This window comes from Pomacea canaliculata, linkage group LG10 (assembly GCF_003073045.1).
Source record: "Pomacea canaliculata isolate SZHN2017 linkage group LG10, ASM307304v1, whole genome shotgun sequence".
NCBI classification, from domain to species: Eukaryota; Metazoa; Mollusca; class Gastropoda; order Architaenioglossa; family Ampullariidae; genus Pomacea; species Pomacea canaliculata.
In genome coordinates this window covers 5,641,110-5,664,365 of record NC_037599.1, presented here as the reverse complement: position 1 = coordinate 5,664,365, position 23,256 = coordinate 5,641,110, and the positions used below count along the sequence as shown (strand labels likewise).

The following is a 23,256-nucleotide window of genomic DNA, read 5'->3' as shown; positions in this document are numbered from 1 at the left end:
GAAATGCTCCAAATAAAATATAATTAAATAACAATTAAAGAATTATCTTTTGTTTTATTAAATGCAATACATAATAATTAATGGAGTAATTGCCAATACAAACTATATTTAAAAAGAGGGCATATGAGCTTACAGATACACAATGTTCTTTAAAATATTATAAGAAATGTAGTAATGATATAAACTACAGTAAGTACTGTATGTTTTAGTGATTATTATAAAATTATTATAAAATCTGATGTAGAAAATTAGTATCAAATTTTACATAAAGCCTCCTACGTGGATTAATGAGACTGACAATTGTACACACATTTCACTTTAAATAAGGAGCTAAAGATAAAATTTCAAGTTCTTCTTTACTGAGATTCAAGTATGTAAGAGTATGTAACAATTAAGGCGCAGGCTGCTTTGCCTGATAGGTTAGCAGTCAGTTCAACTTTTCACTCATTACTCAAGGAATTGTTGATGTCGCCTGTCATAACACTGACAACGTTCTTCATAGACATTTGATGGTTTCTGGAAAAAAAAAAAAACCCCAAAATTCGGAAGACATACAGGTAAATGTTATTTTATTGTCTGAACTCAATTCATTAAATACACCAGGAAATAAATAATTACATGACAGAACAGTACCAAACTATCTCAAGCAACAGATTTACAGACACAAAGAACAGCAAACAACTGCGTGATAGAATAATACTGCTGCATGGAGCAATGTAAGCTTTAAAGGCCACTAGCGACGATGTACCACCTCCACCATACACGATGTAAGGGAGATAATCCAGCTATCACTCTCCTTGCACTCACTTTACACCCCAGTCATCTACACGTCTGATTTAATCAAAGGCCTTGTAGAACTTCATTTTTCTGTATTTGTTGATGAATGTGGAATCATTCATAAAATAACCGGACAGAATATATTGTTATTGGTCACAAAATGTGTACATAACAACACATATTTGCACTTTACATTCTCAGCATCACTTCAGTTGTTGTGTCATCTTATTCTAGTCGTATTCCCCCATGTTTTCTTCTACGATTTCTTCCACGGCCTTGTAGGAGGGGAACAGACCTCGTTTTCCTGTCCGTTTGTTGATGCCAAAGGTGGAGCCGTTTCTTAAGTTACCAGATAATGAACGATCCCTATTGCCGAAAAGGTAGTTCTCAACATGGATGAGATCCCCAACTTGAATAGAGAGTTCTCCGACGAACCGTGCTTCGTGGTTGTAAACAGCTCGCAGGTAGTGGATGTCGTAGTATGTGAGATAATAGACTGAGGAGTCCAGAGAATACACCTTCATGGAGGCGTCGCCATGTCTGGTCTGTAGCAGCTCGTACACCGCCCGACAGATCTGTGATGTGTGAGAGTGAACAAATGTTTGTAAGGGGTAACTCAGAGAGAGAGAGAGAAAAAAAAAAAACCCACACACATAGAAAGAGGAGGAGAAACACATGTTCTCACGCGTGCAATGACCACTTACATTTGAAGTGAAGGTGCAAACTACAAAGTCACACATGGACAGGAAGTACAGGTCCACTAGTACTGCACTCAGTCCATCTTTGTTGTAACGGGAGTTTACGGACGCTGCTGTCGCGCTGCCTTCCACCCGGCTAATGTTATATTGCGGGTACCTGATAGAAACGGCAGACAGAGTCACTGATGGATATTTATGGAGGAGCAGGTGAAAGGATTGGAAGCAAAGTCACGTTTAGTCAGGCCTATTTCAAGCGAGGTAAGCTGGTTTATACATGTGCTCCCCTCAGTCAAGGCACACGACACTTACTTTTTGTTTAGTTCAGTAAACACTGACGGGTCATCAGTGGCTAGAAACAGTCGGCGTTCTTTGATGTCCTCGTGCTGCTGTCTGAGGTCATAATATTCCTCCACGTGCTTCATGTACTCCTCCAGACTGTGTAACGCCGCCTCGACATTCACCTTGTCTGACCGCCTCACCTGAAGGCTGTAAGCAATATAAGAACTCAGATAAGAAAAAACAAACAAACAAATAAACTTTTGATTTTCTTGGTGATTTCTCCATACTTTTAAATCATCATTACTTGATAGGAAACGGTGGCGTGGTGTAATAGGACGAACATACACTTACCTTGCATACGCACGACGTACACGCACACATACACACAAACGCTCGACGAGCCTCCACAGATGACGATGAGGAGATCGCGGATGAAACTTCGTCAGAAAAAAGTTCCACAGCTTCAACTGTATACATACGACTTTACTCACCCCACAATAGGACGTTGAAATCCCATTTTCTCGCCTTGTGTCTGGATGGTCGGCTGCAAGTGAGGCTGAGGACGCAGGAGGAAGCTGACCAGCTGACCGACCCACCAGGTCGGGGGGTCACCGTGGAAGGTCTTTAACCTCCTGGCCAGGTCTGCTGGGATGGCGCGAGGACGAAAGTTGGACGGTGAGTGGTTCCACTCTCCTATCAGACTTTGCAGTTGAACGACGCGAGCAGAAGCTGTTTGATTCTTAGGGTCCACTGGGGGTAAAAAAAAAACAGTACTTCATCACGTGATTTTGTTTATTATTAATAATAGAAATAATAATAATGTAAAAAAAAAAGCAAACAGATTTTTATGCTTAGTCTCACATAAAGCACATGCATGAGCTCCATGCTGGTCCCCTCCAAAGGCTAAAACCTTTGCCCTAACCGCAAATATTTCATGTGACCATCACATTAAACATCTGTAGAAGTATAATAATAGAAGCGGCAGGCGGCAGGCGGCAGGCGGCAGGCGGCAGGCGGCACGACACGTTGCTCGGGTATCACTTGCTACAAGAGACTCTAATAATAACAGATTTGATGCTACAGAACAAGCACAAAGCTTAGCTTACTACTTCACAATACTCGTATTCGTACAGACCGGCTGCACACTGGTCTGGATGTGAAGCTTTCTGATATACTCTTATCATCACCTGACAACCGCGGTGTTGCCGACACTAACCGCAGACCGTGGGCTTTCTCCACCAGTTCTACGGGGACTGAGGGGCTGCTTGTCGCCACACACCTGCCTCTGTATCACCTGTGTTCCATCATCACTCACTGTCTCTGGTGTCATTAGCTGTACAGGTAGACAGCGGCATCATGAAGGTGTCCCAGGTGCTCGGGGTGAATCTCCAGCCGTTGGTTGTGAGAACAAGTGTCCGGTGTGTGGCGTAGGCCGTCAACAGACACATCGTCGCCTCGTGCAACATGCTGCCGAAGCCGTAGGGTCTCCCCAAGTTGCAGACGACAAGTTTCGCTTCGCTGCAGTTCTGTGGGTTCTGAGAAATTTCATGAATTTTCAACTGGTCAATGAAAAAATTGTTTGTTGTTTTATACTTCAGACGTGACTAAAATCTATTTTACCGAGCAAAGATTTTTGAACCATATAATAATAAAAAACATTAAAAAACAAGCAGGCTTCTTTTGAACGAAACATATATATATATATATGCTATGATGTCCACCACTGTCATGTGGAATCTTCACATTTTATAAACTGTAATAAAAAACTTAAGAATGACTTTCTCACATGAAGCAGGAATGCATTCCCTATCCCACACACTCACCTCTCATGATTCACTACTGCTGCACCAACTTTAATGCACATGTAAATTTTAACAGATCTCATGTCACACTTAAGGTATAGTTAGGCTTGTCGACAAGTCAGACCACTTCTATCAGACAAGGGGACGTAATGAGAGGTGTTAAGTGGACTTGACATGGGAGACAACATTTAGTGTTGTACTTGATGTCACATGTCGTTAAGTTCTTCGGGGAAGTGATAGCACGTGAACCGTTTAGTGACTGAAGTGGTATGAAAACAGTTAATGAAAATGTGTCTTTTCTAGTTTCTTTCTTAAGCAATATTTCAAAAAAATTTCTTTAGAAGGAAACAGAAAAAAATCAAGAGAAAAATGACAACTCAAGCTAAGATAACAGTTTCAATAAAATATATTTAAGATATTATAATTCGGTTATTTTACATCTTTTTGTTTGATTCTTTTAATAAAGCATTTTGAGAGCAAGCAAAAGCCAACTACACAAAATGGCACATAGTCCAGGTGTCACATGTAAAATGTCTCAAGACGAGATCTGAACCGAGGGCCTGTCTCTACAGTGGTGACAGCGAGTGTTGTAACAATGTAACCCTGGTGTATCTGAGGACACCTTTCATTGTGCTACTGGGATCCACCGAGCAGAAGGTTGGGTGCGACCCCGCATTCTCCCCTTGGCCCCCTTCGTCCCCACTGGACCGACACAAACTTGCGAGCCAATCAGTACTTCTGACCAGCGCTGCCAGCCAATCGGCATTCAGCTGGCGTCCAGGCTGGTATGTACCCCAGTGATAAGGAGGGAGCTCTCCATAAAAGGAAAGGAAGGCGTGATGAGAGCAATGCCTGTCCCCCATGTCAACATGACGAAGGCATTTAGAGTAAAGATATCAACTGTCAAGTGTTTCTAACTCTGTTCGTGCGCGGGCAAGTGTTTATATGTCCTAGCTTGACTAAGAAAAAAATTAATCCCACAAGTAAACAAGTAAAAAAAAAATTTGTAAAATATGACACACTAATCTTTCATTTAATTTTATTTATCTATGTGTTTTGTTATCTATAACGATTTATACTTATGATATATATAGGTAAAGGTGGTCCATTGACCCTGTGTTAGGTCGTTGTGGAGTGAGTTGTTAGAGACCTGACTTGTCTGGGGGCCAGCTTTACCTGCGGGCGGTGTCCATCTCATCTTTCTCACTGTTTTAGAGTCCCCAACAGTTTTTAAGAGTCTGATACTCATTCTCTCGCCAGCTCCATCGATTGAGGAAAGTTCGCACGGGTATTGAACCTGGAGCCTTTACGATCGGAGAACAGCGCTCTACCCACTCCGCTATCCGCTTACAATTGACTATAATACTTGCTCTCTAAATGCTTTCTTCAAAAGAAACAAATCAAGATTAAAATAAACAAAAGCATGCAACAAATTACAGTATTTTTAATATCAATTTGGTTATTCTTAGGATTTTAGTTTTGTTTGAATTGTTGTATCTCTTGATTTTTGTTGTTGTTGTTTCAGTTAAAATATTTATTATATTGCTTTAAAAGGATAATAAAATTCTTATATTTTCATTAAAATGTTCATAACCACTTGAACAGAATATTACATTTTTATACCTATAGAATGGGCTAATATAAAAGCGTATTCATAAGTTGTTATGTACAACTGTGTAGGACTTCTACCTGACGAGAGTACAAGTTTCTCACCTGCAGATCGTGGAGGCGTCGCTGCACAAGTTCACCAAGTCGTCTGGACTCACTGTCTCGCCATTCCTCGTCTTTGTCCACGTGACGCAGCCGGTGAAGGTCACTGGATAGCGCCCTTGACACAGATCACCGAAACCATTTATTCATTCTTCTCAAAACATAAATGAAAACCACGCAGCTTGCACTGCATACAAGTCTCATAGAATCTATTTTAAGACAAACGTTCGGTAGACTAATACTTACAGTTTGTAGTCTTCAAGTTCTCTCTTCGTGCTGTCTATAAACGGCTCTGTGCTCTCATTAACGGAAAAGTATCCACTTCTGAGTGCGTCCATCTTGGCAGTGATGAAGTAGAAGACCTCTCTCGCCGTTGATTCTACTCTCCGCCTCGCAGTCTCTCGCTCCGTACTCAGAGGGTACAGGGCCTTGGTTTGATTCTCACCTGTATGACAGTCACATGTAAAGTTATGATGACATTCTAACAAGTGACAACTGTGTGAATAGTGAATTATTATTAGCAGACGCGAACTTGCTATCGTTGCATCCAGTAACTTCTGTTGTCAACATAAAAGATTTCGACTGCTAAGCTTTTTTTTTCTAGAGATGAGAACAGAAGCATCATAAGAGGAAACGGAAAGATATTACAGATGATAGATGAGGAAAGAATAATATTCACTGAGACGAACTACGTGTGCTTGTAATTTGAATTTTTGCATCATGTGATCAGTGATTTGCTGTCAAATTTAACTAGAAGTCTGTTTAATTCTGACAACTAACGAGGCAAATTCGTTATCACGATCTTTATTTACACCTGGATCACTGTAATTGAGTAGTCGCCCGAGTTTTATCACAGTTATCTCGCCTGCAGCTTCCTTGAGACAATGTCGTGCCCGGTGTAACCCTTCGCTTAATGTTGTCTCCCCTTGTTGAAGACACCTGCAGTAAACAACAGTAAACATAAGTCACACCAGTGAACAAACGGTCTGTGAATCTCTCAACGCAAATAGAAGAACTATCATCATTAAACAAATGATCTCCCTGAAAATAAAAGCAGCTTCCTTTCGGAATTCTACACAAAACGCATTGCAATTGTGAAACCATCTTTTTCCTCTCTCTCTCTCTTTCTCGCTCTGTCAAGCCCAGTAATGTTTATAACCTGATGTTTGTGTCTGCTTGAGACATGCATGCAAGAGAAGGCTTCATGCTCGTGCTTGCAAGCTTAAGACAGGTGCACTGAGTGCAAGCACACATGCCAATGGACAAGAAGGACATGTGAAGGGTTGAGGAAGGGTTCAAACCTTTGGGAACATAAAAAGCGGACTGATAGCTGTTGGCTTTATCTGTATGTCTGCTGGAAACACCCAACTGTTTCATTATCTCTAGTCAGTTCGGTAACACATTTCACATTGCTTTGTACTCCTTCTATATCTCGAAATACTTTTTGCAATGTTAGCGAGAGATATTTGTCCCTACTATCTTTAAGCAAATAGGGAAGACTGGTAAAGCGAGGATTGCTTGTGAAATACAGGTCAGGTCACACTTGGAGCAACAGAAATCTGTTTGTACAAGACACTATAGTGAATTATTAGCTTTTGACTGTTGTATCCCTTTACAAGAGAATATCAGGAAAATAACTGTGTAACAATAAAACCATTGTCTTTAATTTACAGCTTGTTCCTGTTTGGAAAATCCTGATTATTTGTAACATATTGTCACGTACACAGCTTGCGTTAAGCATCACCTGCACCAATCCAAGCAGAGGGTCAAAAGAATTTACAGAACCTCACAAGCCTTCAGTATTATTTTTCACGGGTGTTGGTTGGTCAAAGAACTGGCCATTCAGATCGTATTGGTATGGTTATTACATAATAGCAGCTCATATGAAAGAAAGACTGGTTGTTCCATGCATACAGAACCTGTTCACCACATCTTAAGACTGTTTATCTACATGCCGAGCCTTGTCACCTGATGTCTTCATCCAGCTGCTCCTCCTGATGACCAGCTACAGCGAACTAACATACCCGTTTATCAGTTGGAACTAGTCACAGAATGACTGATTGAATGATGGTTATGTACAGTAAACATTCAATTAATGCCTAATTTAATTCCGTGTTCATCTATGAATAATAAAACTTCACGCATAATAATTCAATGTAAAAGTGTCAATCATGATAGGTTTACAGTCATGGAGCAATTGCAATAAATATGTTATATTCATATTAAAAACCCTGACAGGCTATATCCTAGGAGTAATATTACTAAACTTTAATAAATTTCTGTACCTTTCCATGAGTTCAGAAAGACTTATTTCAATATTTCCTGAAGCAAGAACAAGTGTGAATGGATCTGTTGACATGTCACCTGTGGGCCACAATTTCTTGGGGATCCATTCGATCGTGCAGGTCGTCATGACCACGATAACGACCATAGTGATAACAATCGCGGCGACAAACAACTTCCGCTTCGTTATCATTGCTGGAGTCTGCACAACAATGAAAGTTGTTTAGAGATGAAGTCTTATTTGTGAGTGTGTACCCCAGACCTGTAATTAAGGGATTTAAAGAAATATAAGATCGGCAATAAATTATTAAACAGACAACGAAATTGCTCGTCCTATTAATTTGATTTTGAATACAACCGCATAACATCTTTCACATTGTGAAACCCAAGGTGTAAAAAAGATATACTCTATCTTTCCAAATCTGAAGACAGTCGATTCTCCATCTCTCTCCATTTGTATTAGATAGCTGTATATCTTTGTATTAGATAACCTTGTTCATGTTTGCCAGTGTCCACAGTTTACAACTCTAGTGTCTTCCTTGTGTGTTTATTATGGGGTTGTGTGTGCAGCTCGCCTAGATACATGGTCATGTTGTTGGACCACAGGCCTCAGCAAATATCGCCAGTTGAATATTTGGAACTTGCGACAAAAGCACAAAGACTGTGACATAGGCTCAAACTAAAATAAGAAGAAGAATACAAGTAACACTTACCATCGGTAGGCAACCATATTTTTGTTTACAGACACTTGAAGTCAGAAAAGCCATCGGTGAAGCGTGCACCTGGCACACAAGGGGTTAAAGAACGAGGACTATCTGCAACCAACGGTACGTGTGTTGTTTTGGATGTTTGATTAGGAGCTCTAGTCCTCGAAGAAGATATTTTAAACACACACACACCATTTAAAAAAGTGTATTTGAAATTTGAAATGAGTTGAGATATCTGACAGGGTTATCCGTCACCAGTGGCACACAATGTTTCTGTTGTTATGAAAGTAGGACTTTTTGCACAAACGCATTTACCACACACTGTTTTGAATATTGTTGTTCTAGGCTGCAATTTTAGTCTTAATTATTGTTTCATAATTTATTTGAGGGAGAAAATCTAGGTCTTAATTCATTTAAGAAACTTTAAAAAGCAGCCATTAATTGACACCACTGCCCTCCAATCTCATTTTACGTTTTTTTAACAATTATTCCTATTTATCGCAAAATCCAGCTAAAACTGTAAAGTGCTGATCATTGAATGTTGCTGTCAGTGTGGCTACCTCTCCTGGACCTTCTTGCTTGTACCCAGTCTTTAGTGAACATATACTGAAGTGTCTTGTCAAATAAATGTATGGACCCAGAACACGCTAAAATTTTACATGTAAATATTTAGTCATATGATAACCGTCAGAAAGATGCTAGAAATAGCAACCAGAAAAATAAACATAGTTTTATGTGCGATCTACTGTTTTAACACTTTTGTAGTCGAAAAAAGTTCTGAGGCTTCACAACAAAATTGAATTTCATCTTCTCAAGACATTGTCTCTGCTAACTCACTGACAAACACGGTTTAAACAAAAGAAAATACCGGTGATCTCCGTGAGACAGAAAGAGAGAGAGAGAGAGGGAAAAAAAAAGAAAAGAGAATAGCTACCTGTGTGTAGTCTACTCACGAAGCACAATATTCTCTACTATGAAGAAATAAATAATTCCAGTGGCTGAAATGATCGAAGTAGCTTGGCGCTGCATTGACCTCAAACACCTGCTAGCCATGCATAGCTGGGTTACCTGGCACCACCATAGCTTCGTAACATGGTAACATCCTGCTGAATCTTTCAAATGTAAAGAAGCACAAATATTTTCACAAAATCTCCTTTTATCGAAATCTATCCAAAACAAAGATACCTCAACACCAACTGAACCAGATTTTAGTCATTGACCATCCACTAGTCATTTTGACTCAACGATTGTCAAGCGCACGTCGCGTGCTGTGCATGGGTCACGTGACACGTACCCGGACGTGCAGCCTGCACTGGGTTCAGGGACTCAGACCGCGCAGTCAGCGACAAACCCTTTGCCGCCATGACATATCGCTACAGACGGGTACAAACCGGGTACAGGCGGGGTACAGCCTCTTCACTGGTGCTTGAGGGATGTAAGCACTGGAGTCACGTGTCTGTGTCTAGGGTACTGGTCTCAGTTAAGATCATGTCGTGTTTGAAACAGTCTTCAGTCTGCTGAAAGACGAACCTAATGATTGTGTATGTGAAATATTTTGAAAAATAGATGGCTGTTGAGTGTTTGAACATTTTGAATGTACTCGATTTTAAAGAAAAACTACATGCATTTAGCATGTAAAAGGACAATACCTTCATACCGCCCATATATATATATAGAGTAGAATCTCGATTATCCGTGCATTCGGTTACCAGGGATAGCCTGAAAAAAAACCCTGCTAGACATTACAAGACCGCAACGGTTTTGCTTTTTTTTTTTGTGTTTTTTTTTTGCGATAATTTCGACTACAGTAACAGTTTTGTTTGTCCTGGGGAAGTAAATTGGGGCCTAGGGTGCTTTTTGACAAGCCAGAGTCCCCTGTGCAAGGAAGGATGGGGTGTAGTTGTCAGAGTAGAGGTTGTGTGGAGTAGAAGCGTATAGGTGTTGATAGGGTAGACAACATTCAGTGTTTGATTCAAATCGTTCTTTATCCATGTCAACTAAGCTGACATCTAATAGTTGGTAGAGGAAGCCCACAGTAAAATAATGTTATAAGCCATGAACATACGGTCGACCCCCATTTCCAGTTTGCTCACAACACTAAGAAAGCTGCTAAATGCTGATTGGATGATGCGTTACCCTACTGACAAATAAAGCCAGCTATGTCTACTTATATACACGAACAGTCTTCTAGAAGAACATCGCGCTACAAGTAATGGACGCCAGTCGTGTCCGGTGTGAGAACAGATGACAGAGCTGACGACATCTCGCTCCTGATTTTCGCTACCTTGTCAGTCCACCCACAACTCCACAAGGCCTTGGAATAACACAATACAGACTGAAACCCACACCTCTGTGTGTATTGCTTTTGTAAACTTCCCTCATGCATTCAGAAAGGAAAAAATTACACCCACGATAGGCAGGTCTCTCATTTACAGCTGCGGGCTCGGGCACACCATCCTCCATCTCCCTCATCGCTCAACATCCGTGTGACAGGACATGTTTCTCATAACGGGTATGAAAGCCGTTGTAGGCAGGAAGATGACTGGATGAGAGCTGCACCCGTCGTGACCTGCTTGTCAAAGCTTTTGGTCTGTGCTGGGAGGGGGAGTAGGGTGTGTCTCTTCAACTGGAGTTTGTTCCCTTAAGACAGTACCATCCACTGCAGTTAGGTGGACGTGAGAGTGAATGGTTGTTGCTACAGTAGAAAATACTCCTACAGCGTCTACACGTACAAAGAGTGGACAGTACACTACCGGTACATCTTTGCCAAAGTTTGAGGTATATATATATGCTTCCTTAACCTTCATGATTTTATATATTTCTTTTGTAATCTGACTCACGTCGTGAGAGTGAAGAAGAGCTTGGGTGGGGTTTCGTGAGCTGTGCGGGAATATATATTATAGCATTTATCCATATATGATGAATTATAGCAAGTTCCCCTGCATGTTGTGTGCCACAGGGACGATCAAAGTCACACGCACCATCTCAAGATATCGTTTTTTGAAGTAAAACGCAGAATGCTGTAACACTTCAACACCTGATATTAAACTTTAGCAAAGAGAAGCAGTTGTGCTCTTATCATTGCACTTCAGATGGCCAGCAGTTACACTCTGCAACTGTACAGACTGTCAGCTCTACAGGCGGCCTCACCTCACCCACCTGATCGTTTCTTACCTGTCCAACGCTTTTGTGTGGCAGTGAGTACATAATAATTGACTGACTGCCATCGTATGATTAATGATAGTCCTTGAAAGAATGTTTTCTCTCAGGTTTATGCCGCATCCAGCAACTCACTGTGGTTACATTTCTCAATCTCTATTGACACGTTACTCAGAACACACACACACACACACGTGTGAGTAAATTTGATGTTTTATGCCGAGCCAGCAGCAAAGGCTATATCACGGCAAGGCAGCCAGCCCTGTAAACAATCCCACATGCAGAGAAAAAACAGTCGCCGAGACGAGAGCTGAACCCAGGTATAGTTAAGTCGACAGCATCGACAATACCGAACATGCAGAGCTAGAAGAGTAGTAAGAAAAAAGTATTAAAAAGTTAAAACAATTTTTTAATCAAAGATTTCAAATTTATTGCATGATAACGATTAAAATGTATTTTGTACTAAACCATATCCCTCGAAATCACTTCTAGGTGGCGGCAGTTTGCCACCAAACAGCCAGTTAACAATCGTTCGACAGTTTTTTCCAATTTATTTATTCAGTTTGGATTTACAGTCGGTCAAGCTGCCTCGAATGCCTCTTACCTGATTTTAAGATTCACATGGTCCTAAGGAGGGGAGATTTTATGATATTTTTATGACCGTGCCAGTCATTTCCACCACCAGGTGGCGCTACTTACCTTTGTAGTGGTGTGATGGCGTGCGTGCCTCGTCCAATCAGTCTGTCGGCAGGTGTCTTGTGCTGCCAGGGGGGAGGCCATCAAACTGTTGACCCTGGCCCTCCATGTTTGCTTTGGGCTTACAGCCCTCATGTTTAAAAAAAGCTGTTACAGAAACCGCCACAGTACCACAGTGCGACCCTATGGTCCTCGAGGAGTAACAAGGAATAAACAAACCATTTTGAGCTTTTCCTCCCTAAAACTCCTCTCTAATGCTGTGTCACTGCTTACCATGAAAGTGGATCATGGTGTTGGTAAAACCCGCCGCTACATCGTTGATAATCGCATTTAATCAGTTGTGTATAACTAGTCAGGCTTAGGATTTGTTTTTGTTAGCCGTGAGTAATGTACAGAGACAGTGGAATGTATCTTTCTTCCTCCCTCTCTCTCTCTCACACACACAAAGACCTACATTCAGGTTTGTTGTATAGTATGGCACAGCACTGAGTTCATGTAAAGGACAAAGGTGAAAATAGCAGGAACATCCACGGTGAGCTCACCAACCTTAAACTCCGATTATAAGAAACCAGTAGGTTTTTTTCCTTCTAATCAGAAGTTACAAACAGCTAGATTTTCTACCTTTCTTTGTCCAGTCTTGCTAATCTGATCTGACTATTCATTAACTCGTCTGATCCTTTTTTACTCTTTCTCTCTCCTCTTTTCTCGAGAAATCAGGTAAGGCCGCGCTGACCATGTCTTTGTTACTTTCTTTCTTCTAGGACCAAAAGTAAAACAAAACCGCGATGGAAAATAAAAGTAGCTCGGCTTTTTTTTTATTTATTGAATGCCCCCATGAGTCGATAACGCATGCACAGCAACAGGAAAATCCTAAGTACCTAAATTTAGTCTAAAATTATTTCTTGCCGTAAAAATCCATCGATAGCTTCACCGTTTATTGGTGTTTAATGTTTCTCCTAACCAACAGTGGGTTACTTGAGCATCACTGGTTGACAGATGGCCACGAATTTTATTTAGTTTGTGGAGCATGGTGGTGGGTGTGCTGGTGACAAGAACACGGAGACAAGAAATGTGACAGTTTGGCACGGACTCTCTTTCCTACAGAAAAAAAAACCTTTATTTATTCACGAATCAGTTGTGAAGAACAAAATGTAAAAAACAGATATAAAAAATTAACGAGTGAAGCCAATAGCTAAATGAAATGCTCCAAATAAAATACAATAAAATACAATTAAAGAATTATCTTTTGTTTTATTAAATAAAATACACAATAATTAATGGAGTACTGCCAATACAAATTATATTTAAAAAGAGAGCATATGGGCTTACAGATACACAAAGTTCTCTACAATGTTAGAATAAATGTAGCAATGATATAAACTACATAAAGTACTGTATGTTTTGGTGATCAAAGTATTATTATAAAAGCTGAAGTAGAAAATTAGTATCAAAATTTACATAAAGCCTCCTACATGGATTAATTGAGACTGACAGTTGTAGACACATTTCATTTAAATAAGGAGCAAAAGATAAAATTTCAAGGTTTTTTTTTTTTTTTTAACTGAGATTCAAGTGTAACAGAAGGCGCAGACTGCTTTGCCTGATAGGTCAGCAGTCAGTTCAACTTTTCACTCATTACTCAAGAAATGTTGATGTCGTTTGTCATAACACTGACAACGTTCTTCATAGACATTTGATGGTTTCTGGAAAAGAAAAAAAAAACCCAAAAAATTCGCAAGACATACAGGTAAATGTTAAAAAATTGTAAAAATTACGTGTTTACACATCATCATCATCACCACCACCATTATCGCTTGAACCATCTTAATATAATGCAGCTAAAAAGAACTCACAGCCGGAAAAGTTGTCTTTACTCAGTAAGAAGACATCAAAGATTAGCAACAAACTAAATTTGTAAGTAATGAAACTCAGTTTTCTTATTTAATGCCGAAGCACCTGACAAATAATTAATTTTTTTTTCTAGCATTTGTGACGGTTACTGCGACTGGAGAGGTAACTGTTGCATTTAAAGAGATAAAATTTTCGCAGTTACTTCCCTTCGCTTAAAATGTACCGACAGTAAGCCCCTGTTTTCAAACTTTTCTACACGAGTACCAATTTCGTAAATTCGAGTACCAACTTCCAACTCTACTCCCTACGAATATACACCTAGTCTAGGACTTAGTCATGGTGTTCGAGTACCACCCGTCATACCTTCACCTACCAGTAGTGGTACGCGTACCGCGGTTTGAAAACCGAGGGTTAAATATCAAATTTTCGTTGTGGTCCAACCAGAAATTAATTTTGAAAAGCATATTTGGGTGAATTTTATACAAGAATAAGATATCATGTAGCTTGAAGGTAAGAAAAAAATGTTTTTCTAAGCTTGATAAGAAAATCTTATCTCAAATATTTTTTGACAGATGAAAATTTGAAAAGACGAACACAAACTGAAACGTACGATTATATTTGATGCTGTCCTCCTGACACAGCTGGTGAAAGCGACCGGAAGCGGAGTAACTCTTGAAGGCGGGATTCCACCAAGCTGGAAGTGGCGATCCTTTCTTAACCATCATGGCGGTGCCGCCTTCAGAGCACACCACGCGCTCCGGCAGAACTTCCAAGTCGGGGATGATGTTACGAGGTGAAAACAACACCTGAGCCTGCCAAACACGAAAAGAAATGGGCGACCATAATCGTGAGGAGACTCCATCCAACTGATGTCAAACATTCACTTTCATATGACATGTCAGTGGTTATGCTTTAGCTGACATGACCTTTAACCTGAGAACGTTAAACTACTGCGGTCTGGGTTATTTTTAGCCGACTTTTTGTCGTTTGCACGTGCTCTTTACTCATGACAGTAGAAACACGTTCAGTCGACAAACAACTTGAACAAAAGACTATGAACTACACTCACTGTTCCGTTGAGGAGCAGGGCCTTGGCCTCCGGCAGGTTGCTGGCGACGAGGATGTTGCCGAACGTCTTGCCCAACCCCGGAGGCACGCTTCGTTGGTGTAGGCACCTGTCAGGTGAGCTGCTCGCACACCCAGCAAAGCACAACGACATTTTATAAACTATAATAAGCTACACACAGTATCATTTTCGATCTTATACGAGGAAATATAAGTGATTTCTATCCGGAAATCTTTATAATTAAAGAAAGTGATCATGAAAAATAACGAACATAATTAAACATGAATGCTATTTCCTGCTGAAGGTTAAAGTGTTTCTTACATATCTTTTGCCATTATATAAATACTTGATGATTTATTTCTATGACTTAATTTTTAATTATTGTTCTCATGAAAGGAAAGCGGAAGGACGAGCATTATACATCGAAACAATAAAGACAGAACACGATTACTTCAGAATATTTTGTCAAATTTAAGATAAACAGAACAATAAACGGTTTTATTAATACAAAAGACTCAGGTTTTTTGCAAGGAGCCCAGAATGAGCAAGGTGGAGGACATGGCATTGTGTTCACTGTGTTCACTGCCTTCAGTGTCAGCCTTTCACACTGTACGTTACTTTCATATACACATTTATAATAACATATAATAACTATGCACACACACACACGCAGTAACAAGGTGTTTCATCTGTAAAAATGAAATAATTAAGTGTGAGATAACTGTAGCTCTTACTGAGAGTGAAACTGGAATAATCGGTGGCGTCGGGATCAAAGCCGCTGGGGTTGCCAGGGGCGACGGCGAAGGAAGCGTCGCTGACGGTGTATGGGAGGGTGAAATCAAACCCACCGCGTCGGTCGAGCGTGACGGCGTACCCGGGGCAGCAGTCAAACCACCCGGCCATCAGCCCTGGGAAAGGCACATAGACTGTCAGTAAAGTCAGCGATAGTCGGGGATGCAAGTTTCAACAAAGATGAGATCAGATTAGAGGAGGGGAGAGTGACAGAGGGAAGAAAAGCACCATGAGCTTATTTAAGAAAAGGTTAATTAAATGATAGAGAAAGAGAAGGGTGAAGAGAATCACACAAAGAAAGAGAGCAAGGTTACATAGAAGAGGGTAAAAAGTACAACAACTTGTACTACAAATATTACTAAAACCACAACTATAACTACTACAATTACTACTGCAACTACTACAACAACTACTTTTACTTCTACAACTCTAGCTATTACTACTCATAATAATAAATGTTTATTTAAAGACAGCATTTCCCCACCAACAAAGGCAAGCTAAATGCGCTTACCTACATGTAGTCAGACGAGTATACACTATCAAATCCGCTGTAGAAATTCCTTCATCATTATTCTAATCATCTCTTTCTCTTTACACACACACACACACACACAAACACATAGTAAAAGACAAAAAGCGAGCGAAACAGAAACTCATGATGCCTGTTAGAAAGTAGAAAATTACTGACTTTCAATACTACTACCAACTACTAATTGCTACTGAAACAGCTTCCAAGCCATCGCCCTCCCCATACCCGTCACCTACCTCTGCCCGGGTACACGATGCTGCGGTCGGTGAAGGTGCACTCGGTGAACTGGGCCAGCACCACCTCGCATCTTCTTTTGGCCACAGCACAGACTGAGGCAGACAAGGGAGGTGTTAATATTAATAGTTTCTTCCCACTTCACATGTATGTGTGTGTGCATGTTGTTAACTAGTACAATATACAGACAGCCGAGCAGGTTGTTGTGGAATGTATGTTTGTCTGTGTTTTCTACAGTAGACAACAGCGCATTCCTGTCAAACATCGACCTACCTTCTCTCACGACATCCAGGTCAAAGCCTTCCAACTCTCCAAATTCGTTTCTGCGGGAAGGAAAAAAATCCAGTAAAGTTGTTTCCAAATTTGGCAAAAATTCTGTTTTAGGTCTAATTGTATTGCCGTGTGTTAGAGAGTTGAATCAGTGAGTACACGAAACAAATGATACATTTAATTATGACAATTATGTATTTCTCTATAATGTGACTCACTGAAACTGGAAGGGTTTTCGTCGACCATCGGTTGCAAACAACCATATTTGTCTTCTTCTGGATCCGAGTTTTTCAGCTTCAACTTCTGCGAAATAAACACACACGACTGAGCGAGAATATTAGAGATATCATTTGGCAAATCACATGAAAAGGTTTAAAAGATGAAAAGGGTAGATTATATCACAAATAAAACACACTGATGCTGACACATTTTTTATGATAGAAACGGGAAAGGAATAATCTGATTCTCACACATGGAAATTCCGAGCTTTAAACGTGAACACGATAAACATCGTTTATTGAAATCATTCACCCGTGTCTACGCTGCTTTGACGGCAGTCTTCCCACACTCAGCATGACTACCCCGTCAACCATTAAACTGTTACAAACATCACTGTTTATTAGGTATGTGACTGTTCAGTAATTCCTAAACTTTAAGATTCCATTATTTTAGGTTTCCCTGTTACATAATTCTTTCTGTTTTATATAATCTATTGTTGTCACATTTTAAATATAATTTCTTAAATCATTGTTACGTATGTGTTACGTACATTACTGTCTCTCGTTTGTTACATATATACTTTACCGTGATTGTCATGAGATCCACGGCAGAAGTCGGGTTTATTATTGCTGATGCAGAAGAAGACAGGGCAAGAAGATCGTAGCCGTGTATAAGACACCTGTACGCTGCCATCTTCTCTCTCTGTATCGCCGCTGGGGAGGAAAGGCGAAATCTGGAGAAATAAAACAAACAAGAATGAGTCGTCGTACACAGATAATCAATGCTTGTGTCTACACTCAGACTAGCGCTAACACACAGACTTACACACTTGTACGAGCACAGACGAGCCGGTCGATGCTTTCTCTCGTCGTAGACGACGCACTACAAACACGCCGAGTGCTGCGACCTTGACCTGAAAACTCGGGTCACGGGGCACGTGATTCAGCCAGTCTTGTGATCTTGTTATTATGCTCACGGGGCGGCAAAAGGACAGTTTCGTAACGATGAAAAGTTGGCATACATGTGCCTACATCACAGCAACCTGTAGCATGTTCAGCTGTGTACACCGGTCTCCTCTAAGTCAAGTTGAGCTGTTAGCGAATGGCTGGAGTGAGGCAGTGAGATAAATATCACTGGTTTGATGTGGTGAGATCACAGGCCTGATAATAAAGATCGAGAGACAGTCGCACGTGCGAGCAAACACAAAATGCACTTTTTCAACTTGGCAAAAGGTTGCACCAACACACACACACAAAGGTAAACACGCAAACTAAACACACACACGCACACACACGCACACATTCACCTCATATGTCATCGACTGTTGGTGGTGGTGATGATTTTGGGAGGGAAAAGTACGGCCTCTCACCTAAAGGGGATTTCACATTAGTATTGGTAGGAATATTGTGAGTGGGGATGGGAGGTCGAGGAGGAACACAGGGGCTCGGGAGGAGTGGGAAGAGGGGGGTCGCTGTGCTGTGTGTCCGAAGGATTTATTTACAGTTGTTGGTTCCTTCTTTTCCTGTTGTTGTCACGCTCTGATTGGTGTCTAGGAGGCCTGCTAGTGCAGTGGTGGTGTACTGTACTGTTTGCCATATTCCTATGTTGCCCACTTCTAGACTTCTATTTCTTTTTAGGACAATTTAGGTACTTTATTAGTTTGTGCTGTTCAAAACCTTCAAGTTTGTTTTTTTTAATTTTATTTTTTGTCTTTTAAACCTATATTTCTATACTTTCTTATCTACTTTGTATAACTTCCTCATTAGTGGGTGTGTATATTGGGATCTCTTCTCATCTTAAAGTCATCCTCAGACAAAACAAAAATATAAGAAGAACAAACAGCAACAAAAAAAGGTGTTCTTGGTATTACTGTCATTATATTTGTAGTTGATTAATTGATAGAAATTATATGAACTCGGGATACTTGCGTGATAGCATCAAGGGAAGCTACTGCATGCAGCGTTAAGTAGTGAGGGTTACTTCCCCTTGTTTCACAGCAAAGAAAGCGAAAGTACTGGCGGACCCAGGAAAACAGTGACTTGACAGGTAAACAAAATGGCGACAGTGCCAGCGGAGGTCGACACAACGAGGACGTGCGCTATTTGTCTGGAGGCTTATCAACGTCCAAAACTGTTGCCGTGTCGTCACACCTTCTGTCTTCCGTGTCTGCAGCACCTCGCTCCCCGCCCCACCCTCTTCTTCCTGTGCCCTTGTGTCGCCACCTTGTGACTGTTCCTCCAGAGGGGGTTGTCGGCCTACAGGTGAGTGCCGCCACACTGGCCTTTGATTTATTTACCTGTAGCTAAGTTAGTAACGCGACGCTTCGCGTGGTTGGTGTCTACGTGTGAGGTGTGCCACCCTGTTCTCTCTGGTATGTGTGTGTTCGGCCGTGTTGCCAGAGGATTTGTGTGATTGATTTGTAAAAGTTATATGCGTACGTGCGTTTGTGTGTGTGCATATGGATTGTGTTTTAAGCATGTACTTTCTGTCTGTACTTCGCTGTTACTTATAGTTTACTCGTGACTACTGATATCTCATGTGTGAATTATAGTTTGTATGTTTGTGCGTGTGCATGTGTGTGTGTGGGCGCGTATGTGTAATATGAGTCAGTGAGTGGTTTATATTTGAGATAGATGTGAGTTGTTTGACTTCGGAATGATTTTTTTTTCAATTTTTCTAAAACAGTTCAAAGATTTTAATTTTGTCTTTTATATTTTTTTCTTCCCCCTTTTCCACTTTCTAATTAACGATTTATTTCCGCATAATCACATAATGTACGGAAGATATGCTGGGGTCTCACTTAGCTTAACCTCCTCCACCCCATCATCATGGTATTAGCTGCTGCTGCTGATGGTGAAGTGGGTGGCGGTGATGGTGGTGGTGGTGGTGCTATTATCAAAACTTTCATTCGCCGCAGAACGACGGTTATGATGAGGCCACTGTTGCATGTGGTGGGTTAAAGGTCATTATGCGGCCATGGCTGTAGACTTTATAATGTTTGCACAGGCAGGAAACCATCTGGTGCTGTATTTATTTCTCACAACGTATCTTTACCGTTGAGCGACTGTAGTTAAGCAGCTGTTGTAGAGAATGTAGAACATTTTTATTACAAACATTCTTATTAAGGTTTATATTATTTATTTTTTAATTTAATATTGCTGTTCTTTTCCAGCACTATACTTTTACTATGTAACCATAATACCTGTACACATTTCCATTCATTTCAGAGCAACATGTACGTGGGAAAAGAACCATAATATCAGACTCAGTCCGCAGAATTAGTCTTCCATGTGCAAGTTTGGGACCTTTGAATATTCATCTGCTCCTCTTAAAGCAGGAAAGATGGCGAACCAAGGTAGAAGAAATGGGAAAGGTCATGACAAAAGATTTATTTGGAGCTACAACCTTTTTGGAAGAAACAAAGTTCATTCAGTGCGAAGTAGTCATGTTAGTCATCTGTATGCTGGTCATATGAGGACTACACCTCGTCACTGTTTAATGCACATACTTCTTTTATGCTTTTTTTTAAAGCTTTCTCATGGGAATGTCTTGATCGTTTGTCATACTACATGTCCACATATCAGACTGTTAAATGTAATGTACATATTTGTAAAATTTGTAAAGATTGCTAACATTCTTATTTTTTTATTTGTCCTTGCTTTGTTTCATCATTTATGGTTGAAAATATCTTTTAAATTCAAGTAAAGAAAAAAAAACTTATCCAAATGTAAGAGAACAATTGGAAAAGATGGCAAGAACATATCCATGTAAGTACATGGTGTCAGGGATTTTAACCTCCTTCCTTGCACGTGCTTGTATGTCGAGGACGCAAAAAGATTTCTGTGATTTAGTAAAAGTATTTCTTGTGCGCTCACAAGGGTTATGTTCACAGGAAGAGAAACATCTGAAGGCTGTTGTCTTCTCTTTATTGGTTTTCACGACTCTGTGATATTTTGTATACAATGCACAGAACACCGAAACCGAGCCAGACATTGCGGGACATTGATAAATGTTAAAGTTGTTTATCTTAATATTTGTTCAACCTGTGGTGAAACAGTGATTGGCTGTCTGCTCGCTTTATTGTGCTATGGAGCAAGTGAATTCGTGTGTGTGTGTGTGTGTGTGTGTGAAAGACATAATGAGTTAGAGAGAACATTCTGTGGGGAAAGAGTATAAAAAGTTAAGTTCAGTGAATGGAACTGACGTTTAATAAAATGACAGTTTTAGTATATATGATATCTAAAACTGCTCTGTGATAACGATTTTTGATATATTCGTCGTATCTTTAATGTAAGTGGTCAAATGTTTCAAGATAACAGAGAAGTTGAACGGTGCCTGCTATCATACAAGTGAGATGGATTTTAACATTTTTTTTTAAAAATATCACAGTATATTGTAGCATGTTTAGTCATTTTCACATGACAATACCAGTTAACTAAGACTTTGCACAAATATATTACCTCACCTTATCTTACTCTTCCTCCAGACACTCGTATAAATAAATTTATATGTGTATACAAATACATAAAGAAACTAAAATCACTTCGAACACAAATATCACACACTTTCACCAATTTACTAATGTCAAACACTAAACACATAAACGACAGGGGAGAGTAACGCTTAATACACAGCGAATGACGCAGTTGCCTCCCTCTATTGCTGCATTTCAGACTTCATGTGCATTCTTTATGTATATGGAGTAAATAATAAAATAGTAACAGCTATTAGGGTAATTCAGAATAATGTTAAATAAGATGTTGATTACAGCTGAATAAATAAATCGCGTCTAGCAAGGTGATGTGTGCAATGTAACCCAGTATTATCTTCCCCTGTTATCAATGAAGTACGTGTAACGTATACCTACTACCCAGATAGCATGAAAACATTTTAAAAACGTTTTAAAAACGTTTACATGGTTGTAATAAGGTTTACGTTTTAGATAAAACGTTTTAAAAACATTTTTAAAACATTTACCAAAAAAACATTTTTCAGTAAAACATTTTAAAAACATTTTTAAAATGTTTGAAAATAAAACATTTAAAACAAAAATGTTAAATAAATGTTTTATAAACATTTACAATGTTAACCTTTATGGCTTTGCGTCATGACGCTATTTTTTATAAGACGTCACTATTTGATTTGCCGGCATTCACTTTTCCTATGGAATTTTAGAGCCAGTCCACGGTGTAGATACTGAAAATCCTTACAAAAAAGCATTTTTAAAGACTTTGTTATATTTGTCTTATGACTAGGTTTGATAGTTTAAAATCATGCAGTTTTTTAAAACATCAATGCTACGTAACTAAATATTTGCTATTCTTCTTGTGGATGCACGTACTCCCATGATTCCACGCGGCGCGACATTTTCTCTGCTGATGTACTGTATGTTTGAAAACCAAGGTTGTAATCTTTTCTCTTTGTTTACCACACACGTACTGCAGGTTCTTAATTATAAAACACTATATACCGTGTTCTAGTACAACACACATTTAATGTATGCTTATTGGGTGTGATGTGTCAAAGTTTACTTTCTGAATTGAGCGCTCGTACATAATCTAACACGTTAAGGCAACTGATAGTTCACATCATGTCGTCCTACTGGACGAAAAAAGTTAATAAAACTTGTAGAAGCAGCGTTGGCAGAACTGAAAGAAGAAAGTCAGATGTATTCAATACACACTGATACAAACATTCACGATCCACTGTCGTAGAGAAGGTGCTCACAGTTTTAGATCTACAGAGTCAAATTAATAACAGTTCGAACCAGCAGACACCAGAACTCTCAGCGATAACATCACGCCAGCAATATTTACCGACTAAATACAATTTGGATGAAAATAATGATGATGATGTTGTGAAATCTAATTTTAGTGAATTTGAAGATTATATTGATGATCAGTTTGATTCAGCGATATCTTCAGACAGCGACAGTGAAACAGATACAGATTTGGCACACAGCTGGCATATTGGTCGCAACATTTAACATTTCCAACAGTTCACTTTCAGTACTTCTTGCCTTGTTGCGACAAAAGCATCCTGTAATAACTGCTTGCTTGAATTCATTGCTAAACCGTTATCTATGGCTGAAATGGTACCACTGGTATTGTGTAATCATTTCTCATTATGGTGTTAAATTTGTGTTACATGTTCTTACGGATGATAGAGTTTTTAATAACATTAA

At 39.8% G+C, this 23,256-nt stretch overlaps 3 protein-coding genes across 3 annotated transcripts; all 3 read right to left on the bottom strand.

The window, feature by feature from the left end:
- Positions 1–552: 552 nt before the first annotated feature.
- On the bottom strand, positions 553–3,305 carry LOC112573097 (alpha-(1,6)-fucosyltransferase-like). Its single transcript, XM_025253126.1, has 5 exons — positions 3,070–3,305; positions 2,246–2,504; positions 1,785–1,961; positions 1,482–1,632; positions 553–1,352 (listed from the first exon to the last, which is right to left on the bottom strand). The coding sequence occupies exons 1-5, from the start codon at positions 3,218–3,220 to the stop codon at positions 1,008–1,010; spliced, it is 1,083 nt and encodes a 360-aa protein (XP_025108911.1). The 5' UTR covers positions 3,221–3,305; the 3' UTR covers positions 553–1,007.
- Positions 3,306–5,086: 1,781 nt separating this feature from the next.
- LOC112573100 (alpha-(1,6)-fucosyltransferase-like) lies at positions 5,087–8,451 on the bottom strand. The gene is made up of 5 exons (XM_025253128.1): positions 8,263–8,451; positions 7,552–7,751; positions 6,081–6,205; positions 5,513–5,711; positions 5,087–5,384 (listed from the first exon to the last, which is right to left on the bottom strand). Exons 1-5 carry the CDS (start codon positions 8,314–8,316, stop codon positions 5,219–5,221), a joined length of 744 nt encoding a protein of 247 aa, XP_025108913.1. The 5' UTR covers positions 8,317–8,451; the 3' UTR covers positions 5,087–5,218.
- Positions 8,452–13,342: 4,891 nt separating this feature from the next.
- On the bottom strand, positions 13,343–18,123 carry LOC112573664. The gene is given in 10 exon segments (XM_025254233.1): positions 13,343–13,814; positions 14,573–14,774; positions 15,032–15,108; positions 15,111–15,149; positions 15,763–15,936; positions 16,586–16,678; positions 16,857–16,906; positions 17,072–17,156; positions 17,658–17,805; positions 18,115–18,123. Coding segments are annotated over 10 exon segments (897 nt in total). The 3' UTR covers positions 13,343–13,794.
- Positions 18,124–23,256: the final 5,133 nt, after the last annotated feature.